The following is a 16,180-nucleotide window of genomic DNA, read 5'->3' on the forward strand; positions in this document are numbered from 1 at the left end:
GTTGAGATGTCAGCAAGTAATGTCGCAAATAAACCAGTGTTTCACTCCCACCGTGCAACCTTATTCACAACAAATGCAGAGGTCGAAAGCAGCGTCATGGATACCAGTACATGCTTCCGACATCAAGCATTCAAGAGGTTAGCAGCTCATACATGGACATGCTTTTTGTAGCCAAAAATTGTCCCAAATATCTTATTGGGTCCCATTGCTCCAGATTGGTGTAGATCATTTATTCTTGCTTGATTGGATCGCTGTATCATCCTTGATTGATTTAGCCTTTGCCATAATCGTCGTAAACATGTGATGAAATGGTTTTCCTCAGTTTCTCAAAACAGTATTTCTGCCGGTGTCACCATTTTGGAGTGATGATCTCTCTGGTTCTACTTGCCCTGTCGGACAATTCTCTTTCTTTCTTTTCCTTTTTTTTTTTTTTTTTGTCAGTAAGTTAGACAGAGGTTGTAGTAGGCATATAATGTAGACAAGTATTATGGCAGAAAGTTTCAAAAAGTGATAATTTGTCCTGGGTGTTACTATAAGTCGAAACTTTAAAAGCTTGACATGCTGTAACTTTGGTTCAAATCAGTCTAGAGCATTCATTCTTGTACTGCATACTTCAATTATTTAAGATCATCTTTTATATGTCGATATTTATTACACCATTTAGTAAAGAGCCCGCCTCCAATCAAGTTATGATTTTTTTTTTAATTTCTAGAAAGACACTTACTATGCAAGAAATCTGAATGTATATCCTAAATTAGCACATAGAAATACTTCAGCTCCGCAATTTTCATGAAAATCTACCTAGAAATAAAAAAAAACTTGTTAGATGTTGGATGAAGATGTAGGGTTCTAAGATGTAATGCGAAAGCAGTGCCCCTTAAGGTGCACTGCCTTCACATTCATGCTTTGCTTATGCAGCCTGTTTCAAGAAAAAAATCGTACCAGGTTGGAGAGCATGTGAGGTTTTAAATTCTTTTAAAATCCAAGCACTGGTCAAACGAAACCCCACCTAATGGCACACCATGAGGAATGAAACTGCCAGCGAAAATTTACAAGAAAATGTAAGAATTTATGTCTAAGAAAACTTCACACTGGTGAACAAAGGGGACTGAGGGTTGCACAGTACGCGATGGACTTTCAATCTTGAGGAGCTGCTGGCAACAATTAAAGGAAAACGTTCTTCCTACTCATCACAATGGCCTGATCATGAAGATGGGGAGTACAAAGTGGACGAGCATCAAGGCGCTGGCTCGGGCTCGTTGGTTAGGTTTCATACAGGGGACCAGCTCAAAAGACGGAGGCAAGTGAGTAAACGACACACGTGCTTGTGTTGTCTGCTCCCTTATCCATGTCTTCTTGCACTGTTTTCTGTATTCAGGTCGAGCTCGAAAATTAACCTGGTTGCTTTTATAGTTACATTACGTTCATGGGGCAAATGGAAGGGAGATTTCCGTCTCACCAAGTGTGCCAGGCATTTGGTTACTACTTTTTTGAACGCGTTATTGTCATTGCGGGCTTGTGGCACCTGCGCATCGGGGCGGCTGAGAAAGGTGCACTGCCACTATGCGCGCCTTGCGTGCTTTTCGCGGCAACGTTTTCCGTGTTGCCTGTCTGCTCAAATTTTGCAGCACTGGGTGGCCAACAACCTCTTCGGCCTGGCCTTCGCTATCAACGGCGTCGAGCTGCTGCACATCAACACTGTGTCCACCGGCTGCATCCTGCTTGGTGGCCTCTTTGTCTACGACATCTTCTGGGTGAGCGGGAACTGGGCCGGGAGACCGGGAAAGACCTTGCCTCCGTGAAGGTCGGCCCCCACTCCTCCGTGTGTGCTGTTGCGCTCCTTTGGCTGCCACGTGCGCTTGCTAAAACCTCCTTTTTTTTTTCCTGGGACTTCTTTTGATGCGCAGGTCTTTGGCACCGACGTCATGGTGACCGTTGCCAAGTCTTTCGAAGCACCCATCAAATGTGAGTTATCTTTTGGCTCCGGCATTAGAGGGATTGACTGCTGATCGGAACGTGCAGGGAGGTTGTGGCGCTTGTAGAAAGATTGAGCATCACGTTTGTTAAAACATTGTTATCGTCGCTTAAGGGGGGACGCGGCTTTCGCATCGCGAAAAATGGCTAAAAAATCGATTTTTTGAAAATCACATTTTCAGTTTCTGTAACTCTTATTCTATCTGATTCCGAAATATCATCACTGAAAACCAATTAGAAGTGCTCTAAAAAAATTGTTGTATCAGCCAAGGTGCCGAAAAATTCCGCGGAAATCGCGAAAAAACGGCGTTTTTGAAGCCACGATATCTTCGGAACGGCGCAGCCGAGCGCCGCCATCTTGGTCTCGTTGGAAAGCGCGTTTCTCCGTCTTCAAATCTGCCGCTTCAGCTATCTCCTCCATACAGAAACAAACACACAAAAAGCAAATGATTGAAGGTCGTGCCGGAGCCACCGATTGGCCGCGCCCGCCACGTGACTCCAGCGCGGTTCACCATTGGTTCGGTGCTCGCTCCGTGACGGCGGCGTCTGCTCCGCTTGTTGCGGTGTCCTCGTGAGCTCCGGACAGTTTCCGTAATTTCGACGAGTGTTGAAGCGGGCGCTACGTGGACATAGCAGTAGTGTGGCCGATCCCGCTTTTTGTGGACGTCTCAGACCCGCGGCTAAGCATTCCGAGTATCGGTGACGCGGACTTCGCGACCGAGCTTCGGGCACGGAATGCTCGGACACGCGGCTAAGCCTCTCGCGTGTAGGCGTCTCCGACTCGGCGATAAAGCACATCGCGCGCGGACTTCTCGGATCCTTGCCTAAAGCCCGTTTCACATGATGCGAACTTGCAGTGCGTTTTTCGCAGCTGCGATTTCCGCAGATGCGAAATTCGCAATCCCGTTTCACATGGATCTACGGTAGCTGCGTTTTTCGCATACTCGTTAAGCATTCTGACTGGCGATGACATATGAGCGAGCCGTCTCCTATTGGTCGTCTGTTTCCACCGCTACAGTGGCTACCATCGCATCTGCGTTTTTCGCAGAGAAGTTGAGCACGCCGAACATCGAAAAAACGCACGCACGAAGGCTCCAGCGGCCTATTTTCCGCAGCTGCGAATTCGCACGTGCGAATTCGCAGACAAAATCGCACCATGTGAAACGAGCTTTAGGCTACGTTCACACTCGGGAAGCGGCAAGCGGGCGGAAAGGTCAAAGCGGCCGGAAAATCTTTTCCGCGTTTGTCCAAGTTGTTCACATTTGTTTTGCTATCGCCGCTGCCACCGCTGCCGCTTTCGCCCACATCCATCTAGTCTGCGTATGTTTGTCGGCGTGGTGGCGCTCATTATCGCACCATTTCGAGCGGTATGTTCATTCATTTTCCCACCCGTCATCAAAAGTGTTCATTTCGCGCAACTTTGCGTGTCATCTGCGACCTTTGGTAAATTCCTCGTAGCCGTTCCGTAATTCTCATACGGGCACGTTATCGCTGAGTCAAAGGTTGGTGCCTAGGCGTGATTATATTTCTTTAATAGCTTTTATTTACAGGTTGTAATAACATTTCATCATTTCGTATTATTGGCAGCGCCTCCAGTACACCAAAGCTAAAACCCGGGCTGGCCCTTGTGTTGGGGCTCGCCGAAGCCTGCGCGTTCTACGTGATACCTGAGACCTATGCTCCCAATCAAAAGTCTTTATAGGAGGCGTTGTCCCAATCTATTGTCGCGACGAGAAAACCACCGCGCAACGAAACAAGCGCCCTGCGACTTCTGCAACATACCGCGCCCGTGCGAGCAGAATTGCGGAGCGCCAACAAGGAATCTGCCCAACTTTTTTCTGCCACAGAAGTGGGCGAAGAAATTGTTTTTTATACTTCTACCTACTTGTTTCCTAGAAATGGACAATGAATAAACGGAAGGAGCGGACACCTCGGAAGCGGCTGTGGTGGGTTCGCCCAGCTTTGCAAAAGCGCGAGAAGTTGGGTCACCCCAAGGCTTCGCGACCGGAGGCTGCACCTCCGGTCGCGCGACGTTGAATACTATCGCGAGTATTGCTGACAGTACGTTTTAGTACCACTCTTGTCGTAGAGAAAGTGGTGGATCTAGATCGCGTCGAGCACCATCGCAGCCTACACTTTTGGTGCCATGTACAATTTTACGACCGGATGTTTACATGCTAGTGAAGTTCCGGTCGAGCGGAACGACTTTCCGCCGCGATTCCGCCTCGCCATGGCGAAAAAATCGGTCTCGGACCGATTTTGCTTTCCGCCTGGTTTTCCGCCCGCTTCGCCGCCTAGGCGGGCGGATTTTTAGAAGTTTTTGCCGCTTCCGCCTGCATCGAGACCAAGTGTGAACGTAGCCTTAGACTTTCGTGCGTTGGCGCCTCCTACTGCGCGACTAAGCAAATCGAGCGTCGACTTCTCGAGCCCGCGGCTACGCATTTCGCGCGTCGGCACATCGCTCAACAAGTGTCGACTCCTCGGACCCGCGGCTACGCACTTCGCGCGTCGGCACCGCGAGCGTCGACTCCTCGAGGCCGCGGCTAGGCATTTCGCGCGTCGGCACCTCGAACTGTGCGACTAAGCAAATCGAGCGTCGACTTCTCGAGCCCGCGGCTACGCATTTCGCGCGTCGGCACATCGCTCAACAAGTGTCGACTCCTCGGACCCGCGGCTACGCACTTCGCGCGTCGGCACCGCGAGCGTCGACTCCTCGAGGCCGCGGCTAGGCATTTCGCGCATCGGCACCTCGGACTGTGCGACTAAGCTAATCGAGGATCGACTCCTCGAGCCCGCGGCTAGGCATTTCGCGCGTCGGCACATCGCTCATCGAGTGTCGACTCGGACCCGCGACTAGGCACTTCGCGCGTCGGCACCTCGAGCGTCGACTCCTCGAGCCCGCGGCTAGGCATTTCCCGTGTCGGCACATCGCTCATGGAGTGTCGACACCTCGAGCGTCTATTCCTCGGACCCGCGGCTAGGCATTTCGCGCGCCGGCACCTCGGACTGCGCGATTGAGCTTACCGAGCGTTTGGACCACTGGTTTGGACCCGCGACCAGGCATTTCGCGCATCGGCACCTCGGACTGCGCGACTAAGCTCGTCGAGCGTCTATTCCGCGGACCCGCGACCAGGCATTTCGCACATCGGCACCTCGAATCGACCCGCGACTTAGCACATCGCGCGCCGACTCTGTTATCGTAATGCCACGATATCTAGTAATAATACCTATCATACCACCCCTTCATAAAGAGAACCTCATCATGAGCTCTGTTCACTAGGCCACTTGGGCTGGCACAGACACCTGGCTGTAGAAGTGAGGCATGATACAAAAAGTACAGGCTGGAAAGCACCTAGCAGCTGCATTGCTGCCTATCTATCAGTGGCTCTCCTAACCTCCATAGCCATTGTCAATGGAAGATGATTCAGAAGGCTGCTGAGAGCCTTCATTCAGTAACGTGGTCGATTCTACCAAAAGAAAACAATGCCTCACTGACTGCACTATAGGCTGCTATCAATGAGGCAGTCTGCAGATACAACACTAGAACTACTGTATATTTATGCCCACATAGTTCTGCACCTCACTTGGTTTGAAACCCAGGCACCATGCTCTTTGTAGAGCAGCAGTAAAGAATGCCATACAAACATGAAAAAGGCAGAACGAAGGCTCAGCAGACCAGAGGCCACATGTCCAAGAAGCCCCACGTCACAAAACACATCAAAGATTACAACTTTGGTGCGTTTTAGAGAACTGAAGAGAAGGTGCAACTTTGAGAGCCGTTTTCTCAAAACTGTTTTTTCGCCTTTCTGCTCAGTTTCTGGAGCTGATTTCTTCGTTACCATTTAGCCTATTTTGATTCTGTTTTTTTTGTCACGTTCCTTGGACTACAGTGCAGGTCAAGACAGTCTCGCATTTTTATCTTGACATTTTATAAATTTATGGCGTGGCTATTCGTTCACCCCGAAAGTGTGCTTGGTGCGAAGGTAACTTGAAAAATGACTATCTAAAAAATTTGTGTTGCGAAAAAAAAAAAAGTAAAACTGTCACGACCTTCAGCACGCATTAAGCTATGCAGTCAATACTCAACGAGCCTTCCATCATGTTTTTTAAGCTCTCCAGGCCCTCCAGAAAGTTCAAGAGAGAAAAATTCTGCTCAATAAAATGTTCTCAAGGTATCACTCTGAAACTTTTATGGAAGTATCAGGGAGACATTCTAAACATTTGTGCCAATTTTCATCAAAATCCATGAAGAAATCAGGAAGTTGATTTTCAAAGCCACGTCCCCCCTTAAACACACGCTAACATGGAAAGGCTAAATCGACCAATTGTGGCAGAGTACTCTTTCAAACCTCCGTATTTTAATGCAAGAAATGGCATTTGTCAGCTGAGAAAATGAAAGTCGTGCATTGCTTTTTCTAATATCTTATCCGAACCTAAGAATCATTCTGGTGTCACCAGCTCCACACTGGCTTCTCATACCTACACTGTTTTACAGCAAAGCTGTTATTGCGACTAGATGCAGTGTAGAGTATCCTTCACAAAATGTCCATTTGATGAGTCGGATGTCGCCTACAAGGAGGCACGCTGAATAGAAATGGCTAGGATACTCGCATACTACGGATGTGTTCATTTTCTCATTAGCCTTGTTCATTTCACTGTTGTCTGGCTCCAAAGGGGCCTTAAACGCTCCCTTGGTGTTAAAATTTGAAGCAGTGTAAGGAAGAAGATGCGCTTCTGGTCTGTCGCTGTACGTGAGATGAGAGCTTGTGTTTAGCTGGAACCGCCTCCATTTCCTTTGTGCTCTGTGTTTTCAATAAATCACCTGACAGCAGGAATAGAAATTAATCTAATTGAGTCGCTTTCCTAAATGTGAATTTTCGCCGTCGGCAGTGGTGACTGATATGGCATGTGTATTGCAAAGGCAGCCCAATCATCTGGCACTTCGGCAGCCTCGGGTATCGCAATTTTACTCTACCCGTATGTACGTTGCAGGGTTCATACCATGGGCTGACAAACTTGTTACTGCATGCATAGTGAAACTGGTGGTGCGGTCACTTTCAGCCAAACAAAAGGAGGAAGGTCGCCACACAGTCCATTGGTATGCATCACACGAGACCAAAGTGACACATGCTCGGTGTCGGGTTATACAGTCGAATCTCGATAATTCGAACTTGAAGAGGCCCGAAAATTTGTTCGAATTAAAAGAAGTTCGAATTATAGGTAGGACTTGTTTTTGTAGTATTCGCGCACCGGCCATTGCACGATGTACGAACGGTGCGAGTCGTGAAATGCGGCGCTCAAGCACATAGCGAGCGAGGACCACGAAACTGCCCACGCCGGCCAATCCTCGCTTCTCGTTAACAGCAGAAAAGGAAACTTCAGAAAGTGGGTGGTGCTGGCACGGTGACGGGCGCGCGCGCCACAGGGAGACCGTCGAAGGTGAGGGAGGAGGGCGGCAGAGAAGCGGATTTGGCCTTGGCAACGCCAGCCAATCCTCGATTCTCGATAACAGCAGAAAAGGAAACTTCAGAAAGTGGGTGGTGCTGGCACGGTGACGGGCACGCGCGCCACAGGGAGACCGTCGAAGGTGAGGGAGGAGGGCGGCAGAGAAGCGGATTTGGCCTTGGCAACGCCAGCCAATCCTCGATTCTCGATAACAGCAGAAAAGGAAACTTCAGAAAGTGGGTGGTGCTGGCACGGTGACGGGCGCGCGCGCCACAGGGAGACCGTCGAAGGTGAGGGAGGAGGGCGGCAGAGAAGCAGATTTGGCCTTGGCAACGCCAGCCAATCCTCGATTCTCGATAACAGCAGAAAAGGAAACTTCAGAAAGTGGGTGGTGCTGGCACGGTGACGGGCGCGCGCGCCACAGGGAGACCGTCGAAGGTGAGGGAGGAGGGCGGCAGAGAAGCGGATTTGGCCTTGGCAACGCCAGCCAATCCTCGATTCTCAATAACAGCAGAAAAGGAAACTTCAGAAAGTGGGTGGTGCTGGCACGGTGACGGGCGCGCGCGCCACAGGGGAGACCGTCGAAGGTGAGGGAGGAGGGCGGCAGAGAAGCGGATTTGGCCTTGGCAACGCCAGCCAATCCTCGATTCTCGATAACAGCAGAAAAGGAAACTTCAGAAAGTGGGTGGTGCTGGCACGGTGACGGGCGCGCGCGCCACAGGGAGACCGTCGAAGGTGAGGGAGGAGGGCGGCAGAGAAGCGGATTTGGCCTTGGCAACGCCAGCCAATCCTCGATTCTCGATAACAGCAGAAAAGGAAACTTCAGAAAGTGGGTGGTGCTGGCACGGTGACGGGCGCGCGCGCCACAGGGAGACTGTCGAAGGTGAGGGAGGAGGGCGGCAGAGAAGCGGATTTGGCCTTGGCAACGCCAGCCAATCCTCGATTCTCGATAACAGCAGAAAAGGAAACTTCAGAAAGTGGGTGGTGCTGGCACGGTGACGGGCGCGCGCGCCACAGGGAGACCGTCGAAGGTGAGGGAGGAGGGCGGCAGAGAAGCGGATTTGGCCTTGGCAACGCCAGCCAATCCTCGATTCTCGATAACAGCAGAAAAGGAAACTTCAGAAAGTGGGTGGTGCTGGCACGGTGACGGGCGCGCGCGCCACAGGGAGACCGTCGAAGGTGAGGGAGGAGGGCGGCAGAGAAGCGGATTTGGCCTTGGCAACGCCAGCCAATCCTCGATTCTCGATAACAGCAGAAAAGGAAACTTCGGAAAGTGGGTGGTGCTGGCACGGTGACGGGCGCGCGCGCCACAGGGAGACTGTCGAAGGTGAGGGAGGAGGGCGGCAGAGAAGCGGATTTGGCCTTGGCAACGCCAGCCAATCCTCGATTCTCGATAACAGCAGAAAAGGAAACTTCAGAAAGTGGGTGGTGCTGGCACGGTGACGGGCGCGCGCGCCACAGGGAGACCTGTCGAAGGTGAGGGAGGAGGGCGGCAGAGAAGCGGATTTGGCCTTGGCAACGCCAGCCAATCCTCGATTCTCGATAACAGCAGAAAAGGAAACTTCAGAAAGTGGGTGGTGCTGGCACGGTGACGGGCGCGCGCGCCACAGGGAGACCGTCGAAGGTGAGGGAGGAGGGCGGCAGAGAAGCGGATTTGGCCTTGGCAACGCCAGCCAATCCTCGATTCTCGATAACAGCAGAAAAGGAAACTTCAGAAAGTGGGTGGTGCTGGCACGGTGACGGGCGCGCGCGCCACAGGGAGACCGTCGAAGGTGAGGGAGGAGGGCGGCAGAGAAGCAGATTTGGCCTTGGCAACGCCAGCCAATCCTCGATTCTCGATAACAGCAGAAAAGGAAACTTCAGAAAGTGGGTGGTGCTGGCACGGTGACGGGCGCGCGCGCCACAGGGAGACCGTCGAAGGTGAGGGAGGAGGGCGGCAGAGAAGCGGATTTGGCCTTGGCAACGCCAGCCAATCCTCGATTCTCGATAACAGCAGAAAGGAAACTTCAGAAAGTGGGTGGTGCTGGCACGGTGACGGGCGCAGCGCGCCACAGGGAGACCGTCGAAGGTGAGGGAGGAGGGCGGCAGAGAAGCGGATTTGGCCTTGGCAACGCCAGCCAATCCTCGATTCTCGATAACAGCAGAAAAGGAAACTTCAGAAAGTGGGTGGTGCTGGCACGGTGACGGGCGCGCGCGCCACAGGGAGACCGTCGAAGGTGAGGGAGGAGGGCGGCAGAGAAGCGGATTTGGCCTTGGCAACGCCAGCCAATCCTCGATTCTCGATAACAGCAGAAAAGGAAACTTCAGAAAGTGGGTGGTGCTGGCACGGTGACGGGCGCGCGCGCCACAGGGAGACCGTCGAAGGTGAGGGAGGAGGGCGGCAGAGAAGCGGATTTGGCCTTGGCAACGCCAGCCAATCCTCGATTCTCGGTAACAGCAGAAAAGGAAACTTCAGAAAGTGGGTGGTGCTGGCACGGTGACGGGCGCGCGCGCCACAGGGAGACCGTCGAAGGTGAGGGAGGAGGGCGGCAGAGAAGCAGATTTGGCCTTGGCAACGCCAGCCACTCTTCAATTCTCGATAACAGCAGAAAAGGAAACTTCAGAAAGTGGGTGGTGCTGGCACGGTGACGGGCGCGCGCGCCACAGGGAGACCGTCGAAGGTGAGGGAGGAGGGCGGCAGAGAAGCGGATTTGGCCTTGGCAACGCCAGCCAATCCTCGATTCTCGATAACAGCAGAAAAGGAAACTTCAGAAAGTGGGTGGTGCTGGCACGGTGACGGGCGCGCGCCACAGGGAGACCGTCGAAGGTGAGGGAGGAGGGCGGCAGAGAAGCGGATTTGGCCTTGGCAACGCCAGCCAATCCTCGATTCTCGATAACAGCAGAAAAGGAAACTTCAGAAAGTGGGTGGTGCTGGCACGGTGACGGGCGCGCGCGCCACAGGGAGACCGTCGAAGGTGAGGGAGGAGGGCGGCAGAGAAGCGGATTTGGCCTTGGCAACGCCAGCCAATCCTCGATTCTCGATAACAGCAGAAAAGGAAACTTCAGAAAGTGGGTGGTGCTGGCACGGTGACGGGCGCGCGCGCCACAGGGAGACCGTCGAAGGTGAGGGAGGAGGGCGGCAGAGAAGCAGATTTGGCCTTGGCAACGCCAGCCAATCCTCGATTCTCGATAACAGCAGAAAAGGAAACTTCAGAAAGTGGGTGGTGCTGGCACGGTGACGGGCGCGCGCGCCACAGGGAGACCGTCGAAGGTGAGGGAGGAGGGCGGCAGAGAAGCGGATTTGGCCTTGGCAACGCCAGCCAATCCTCGATTCTCGTTAACAGCAGAAAAATGTCACAGTTTCGCCCTAAGGGCGAAGCAATGAATGCGATAGCAACACAGCAATGTCATACGAAGTAAGGTGAGCGGCTTTGGTAGCAACAACACGCAGAACTGTTGTCGACGCCATCGGCGTTTTGCCCGCGTTAGCTCAAAATGCGTGCGGCGTTGGTGACTGTTGCTGGAGCCTCTGATATAAATAGGCACTTGGTGCCGCAGCTAAACGTCGCCTCCCTTCCCTCCCCCTCCCCCACGGCCTCTCGCGCGTCCGAAGAAGGCGCGTTTGCTCTACATATATGGTGATTGTAAAGGAGAAAAGAGACGCCTACTTCTGCAGCCCTTAAGCGAGCACGGCGCAGAACGCGCGTTTGTTCTCCGCCGTGCGTTCACTCCCCGTGAAAGACGCGCCCCTCGCGCCCTTTCACTCGCACATACAGCGTTCGGCGCGCGGCGACGATTTCATCTCCAAATGACGTCATACGGAACCTCACGGCGACGGCGACGCCGACGGCAGAAATCTGCTTTTGAGTGTCCATATAATTGCTATCGCAATAAAAGGAAACTTCAGAAAGTGGGTGGTGCTGGCACGGTGATGGGCGCGCGCGCCACGGGGAGACCTTTAAAGGTGAGGGAGGAGGGCGGCAGAGAAGCGGATTTGGCCTTGGCAACGCCAGCCAATCCTCGATTCTCGTTAACAGCAGAAAAGGAAACTTCAGAAAGTGGGTGGTGCTGGCACGGTGATGGGCGCGCGCGCCACGGGGAGACCTTTAAAGGTGAGGGAGGAGGGCGGCAGAGAAGCGGATTTGGCCTTGGCAACGCCGTCGCTTCAGTGGCAGTGGCTTCGGTGGCTCCCCTCGCCCTTCCTTTCAACTCCCTCGTCGCTTCCCCACCTTCGACTGTTTCCGTGCGCGCCCGCCGGCCTGGCGCCAACTTAGCCCGCTCCCTGAAGTTTCATTTTCTGCCGTTATAGGTGGATACACACGCGAGGGCAAAATCCCGCCTGCTCCGCGGGCCAAACAGTCACGTGATCACTTGAATCCGGTGCAGCCGAGTTAGGTCGTATTCCCACAGCCGGAGCGCCGTTTGCGGAATCCGCGTGCTTACTCTCGACTCCAACGCTTATTAGCAACTGCACGTTTGCATACTCGGCGTGCTCTATATTCCATAGCGCTATGAATCCCTCAACAAGAGCCAAAAAAGTGACGGTTGCCTCGTCACTTAGCATTTTCTTGTGCACCTCACTCATGTTGAGGTCATGCAGACTGTGGGGTCTGAGTAAATAGAAATGCGCGCGCAACCATGACTCGCCTTTCTCGCTGCACCACAGCAAAAGCACGTGCGGTCACTGCTGCACAACAACACACGTGGCTTCAAGCCGACAACACGCCATCGTAGCCACGCCAATCTGTCCAATGTTGACAGATTTGACAATGAATACGCTAAATTGATGTCAGACGACCGCCCAACGGACGGATGGAAATACCGGCGAGCATTTCCAATCCGGACCGCGAGCGGAGGAGCCTGGACTAGGCGAGGGCGGCACTTCTTGATGACGCGCGCGTCACGTGATACGCCATCCGCTGCGAAAATTCCTCCTCCATCCGGTCGTGTGAATGCACCTTATTGGGAAGTTGGCCGGACTGGGCCTCCTTCGCTGCTTTTTCCTCTGTGCCGCAGCCGCAGCGTTGGCCGAGACGTCGGCAGGTACACAAGTGTTCCGGCGCGACGGTAAAACAGCGACCTTGCCATTTCAGAGTGAAATTTCCACTGCGTTTTTTTTTTTTCGTTTTTTCGTTTTCTTTTTCCCCACACCGTTGAGGGTTCTCTCCTAAGCTTTTGCTCTGTGGCGGTGTCGGAGCAATGTCGGTCAGAGGCGCCGCCGCGTGATTTGGCGCGCTTCTGAGGGCATTGTCGGTGTGCCGTATGTTCGAATTAACCGTCGCAAATGCTTTTGCGTTCGAATTACCAGGCGTTTTCGCCCATAGGAATACACATAACTTTGACGGCACCACAGCGTCAGGTTGAATAAATTGGAAGTTCGAATTAAGTGTGTTCAAATTAACAGAGATTCGACTGTACAGGCAAATGATGCTTTACACGCCTGAAGAAAAAAAAATGTGCTGCATTCATTCCCCTTTTGCCCCCCACGTCCCATGCCATACACTACATCTCAAGAGAAAAGCATCACTTACCATGCAGTGTACTGGCAGTACGCATGTAGAACTTGTACAGGTTGTTTGTTCAGCATGATGAGCTGCTTGTAGTGCTTGCTGTTCATTAAGGGCAAGCACTTGCTGTGTATGTAGATGCCTCATTCGGGGGCGTCAAGCGAAAGACGGACAAGTTTATCCTAAAGGAAGTTCCACCCACTTAACCAGGGAGGGAGAGGGGGCTGGGAAAGCTGCATACCAGAACAGAAATTTCGGACATGGGGGGAGGGAGAGGCACGTGCCCGGTGTGCCACCCCCTGGCTACACCACTAGAGAACAACTTGCATGTTGCATTTGGCATGTTGCCTTCACGCCAGCACATGGCAAACGTGTTATTAATGCGACAGCGTTAACGGTCCTGTGCCACAGACAATGCGGTGTCCGGCGGCGGCGTTGTCCATTAGAAAAAAATCATCCCGAACCACGCAGGCCCTCCATGTGGTGCATAGGCGTTAACTACCGTATTTTCGTGATTCTAAGCACTCCCCCCCCCCCCCCCCCCCCTCTATTTTCACGAAAAAATTTGGAAAAAAAGTTTGCATGCGAATCTAAGCAACCCCCTATTTGTTAAGAAGAGCGCGTAGCCAAGGCCACCAAGCGCGCTTTCTCACTTTCTTTGAGTCGGAGTCGGAGTCCCGAGGTGGCACGGTCACCGCGGCGCGATCTCTACTGCACAGCCGGAGTGCATAGCTGCACTACAGTCCACCGTAGCCATGCGGACTCGGGACGTCCGCGAGCCGCACGTAGCCGGAGTCCCGACGTGGCACGACGTCCGCAGCACGATCTCGCCGCACAGTCGGACTGCAGAGGCGCGCGGACTCGTGACGCTCACGCGCCGCGCGTATCCGCCGGAGAGCGTGGGAGCTGAGCGTCACGGAGATTTTTCTAATCTAAGCACCCACTTCACTTTATGCATCGCGATCACAATTTACTTTACTCGATAACAGAATCGTATTACTCGATAACAGAACCGTATTTACTCGATAACAGAATCGAGTAAATACGGTAATTGGATTTCTCAAAGTAAAATGCGTCAGAAAATTCGTAAAGTATTACTTACACACAACCTACAGACATGATAGCGTCGGATTGTAATTTGAATATACGAGAAAACATAATTCTGTTACGGCAGTAACTCGAACGCAAACCCCTTTTCCAGTTGCCGTTAGAGGTCTGTCTTAGAGGGAGCAGTTCACCCCGCTCGGTTCCTTGCAACACCATCCAGATGGCACTCACATCCACAGCAAAGGCAGATCCTGCTGCGTGGGGGAAAAAAAAGAACCAGAAAGCTCGCATTCGTGCATAGCATTCGCCACCAGAATTTCCCGGTAAACGTTATGCTTACATAAGCGGCAGTTGCCAGGAAGCGCGAGAAGCAGTTAAGGATCTTTGAATGCTATCGCGTTTCACTCTTAAAGGCGAAGCATAAGTGTCCTCTAAATTTTGCTACACGTGAGCGAATACTCACACATTAGAGCAGGGACAATGAGAAAGTAGCTCAACAACCCAACTGACACAAAATAAGCAAATGTAATGACGTCGTGAGAGACTGCTTGGTCAAATGCTGCGGAAAGGCAGGAGGGGGTAATAGCATGCACATCTTGCCCATCAAATTTAAGTGAAGTGGCAGCTGCTAGAGTAGTTGCTTGCTGGAAAAAGGTTCATTATGGAAAGGGGGGTGCAGCTCTTGTGCAGGAGTGGCCCTTGTGCGAAAATAAGCGACATTTTTGCATCTGTTCACTTCCAGTGGTGTTCCCCCAAGATTTCCTGGAGAGCGGGTTTGCGGGAAGGCACTTCGCCATGCTCGGCCTGGGAGACATCGTCATTCCTGGCATCTTCATTGCCCTGCTGTTGCGGTTTGATTACAGGTGCGCTTGAAGCAGGCTTTCAGCCTAATTTTCTGTCTCAGTGTGGGTTTTTTTTACGTCTGCACTATCCACTTCCAGTGTGGCCCCTGTTTGTCTTTCCATGTTTCTCCTTCAGCTGAGATGTGTATTGCAAAATGATGGTGTTGTTTGCACGCTCAAGTACTAGCAGTTTAAACTTATCTAATAATTGGTTGGATTTTGGGCCCCAGGGGCTGCTGCAGAGTGGGCCATGATGGATGTCGTAGGGCAGCACATGAGGTCAGATTTCTTTATGAACATGTGTCTATGAAACCGTTGTCTGACTATTTAGACAGAAATCTACGAGCCCGAAGAGTTTGAGTTCATATGAGTCGCTTGCATTACTATCAGGAATTTGGTGAGTTTAAATTTAAATTCAGTCAATCGGTCCAATCAATCAGTATTAGTTAAGAGGAAAAAAGTGGCTTTGCAGTTAATCTCTGATAAATGTATCTATTCATGTCATACCAACTTCAAGTAAGCCAGTAAGTCGTGTGAAAATCTAAACTTGCAGGAAGATTCACATAAAAACAAAATTGCATCCACCTGAACTTAGCTCACAGCTACAGAGGAAACCCCCGTATCAGTTCAACAGTTCATATCTAGTGAGGAGCAGTGGGAGGCTGCCTTGTGCAGCTCGAGGCCTGACCTTCAGGAGGCCATGGGGCTCTTGCGTTGCCCAGGGGGCGCTGCAAAAATGGTGCTAAAAAGCCCCCTCAATCCGAAACTGGGTAGTACCAAGCTGGGTCGTCTGCTTCGGGAAGCACGTTTACAATATGGACCCGCCACTTTCGGTTGTGTTGTACCACGGCTTGCAGCGAATATCGGGCGCCGAAGATTTTTCCATGGGTGGCATGCTCCGTAAAGGCAAGAAATTATGCAACCCCGAATACATGTACGCCGTTCAAGAAATAAGCGGAGAAGCTTTAGCGCGGTGTCAATCGCAAGTGAAGGAGTCACGCTGCTAGATTCAGGCGCACAAACGCGAGGAAATGCTTTCTATAAATTCACAGCAGCGATACGCAGACATGTGTACGGAACTGGTCGAGCGCACGACGGTACGCACCGCGACGGCAGCGGTCTTTCAGCATGCCGCGGTGTACGAACTGCTCGAGCGCACGATCGTACGCGCCGTGACGGCAGCGGTCTTTCGACATGCCGCGAAACGGCGGGTCTCCTGCAATCTTTGTTGACTGCATGCCGCTAGACAAGTAATTATGCCTGCGCTGTAGTAGCGGCCATCTGTCCCTTTAGCAATTGATAAATAACTGATGAAATGCATATAAGCTCGCAGTAACGTACGTATACGTGCGAATCGCGCTGCAGCGCGAGCTCGTGCGCTGCTCG

At 52.3% G+C, this 16,180-nt stretch overlaps 1 protein-coding gene across 1 annotated transcript in view; it reads left to right on the forward strand.

The window, feature by feature from the left end:
* Positions 1 to 16,180, forward strand: part of LOC119466159 (minor histocompatibility antigen H13) — a 36,247-nt gene that overhangs the window by 7,828 nt on the left and 12,239 nt on the right. Inside the window, exons 6-8 of the mRNA XM_037726654.2 lie at positions 1,629 to 1,754; positions 1,908 to 1,965; positions 14,695 to 14,815. Coding sequence (XP_037582582.1) covers positions 1,629 to 1,754; positions 1,908 to 1,965; positions 14,695 to 14,815 — 305 coding nt within the window. The remainder of the gene's footprint in view (positions 1 to 1,628; positions 1,755 to 1,907; positions 1,966 to 14,694; positions 14,816 to 16,180) is intronic.

The sequence above is a fragment of the Dermacentor silvarum genome, chromosome 10, assembly GCF_013339745.2.
Source record: "Dermacentor silvarum isolate Dsil-2018 chromosome 10, BIME_Dsil_1.4, whole genome shotgun sequence".
Classification (NCBI taxonomy): domain Eukaryota; kingdom Metazoa; phylum Arthropoda; class Arachnida; order Ixodida; family Ixodidae; genus Dermacentor; species Dermacentor silvarum.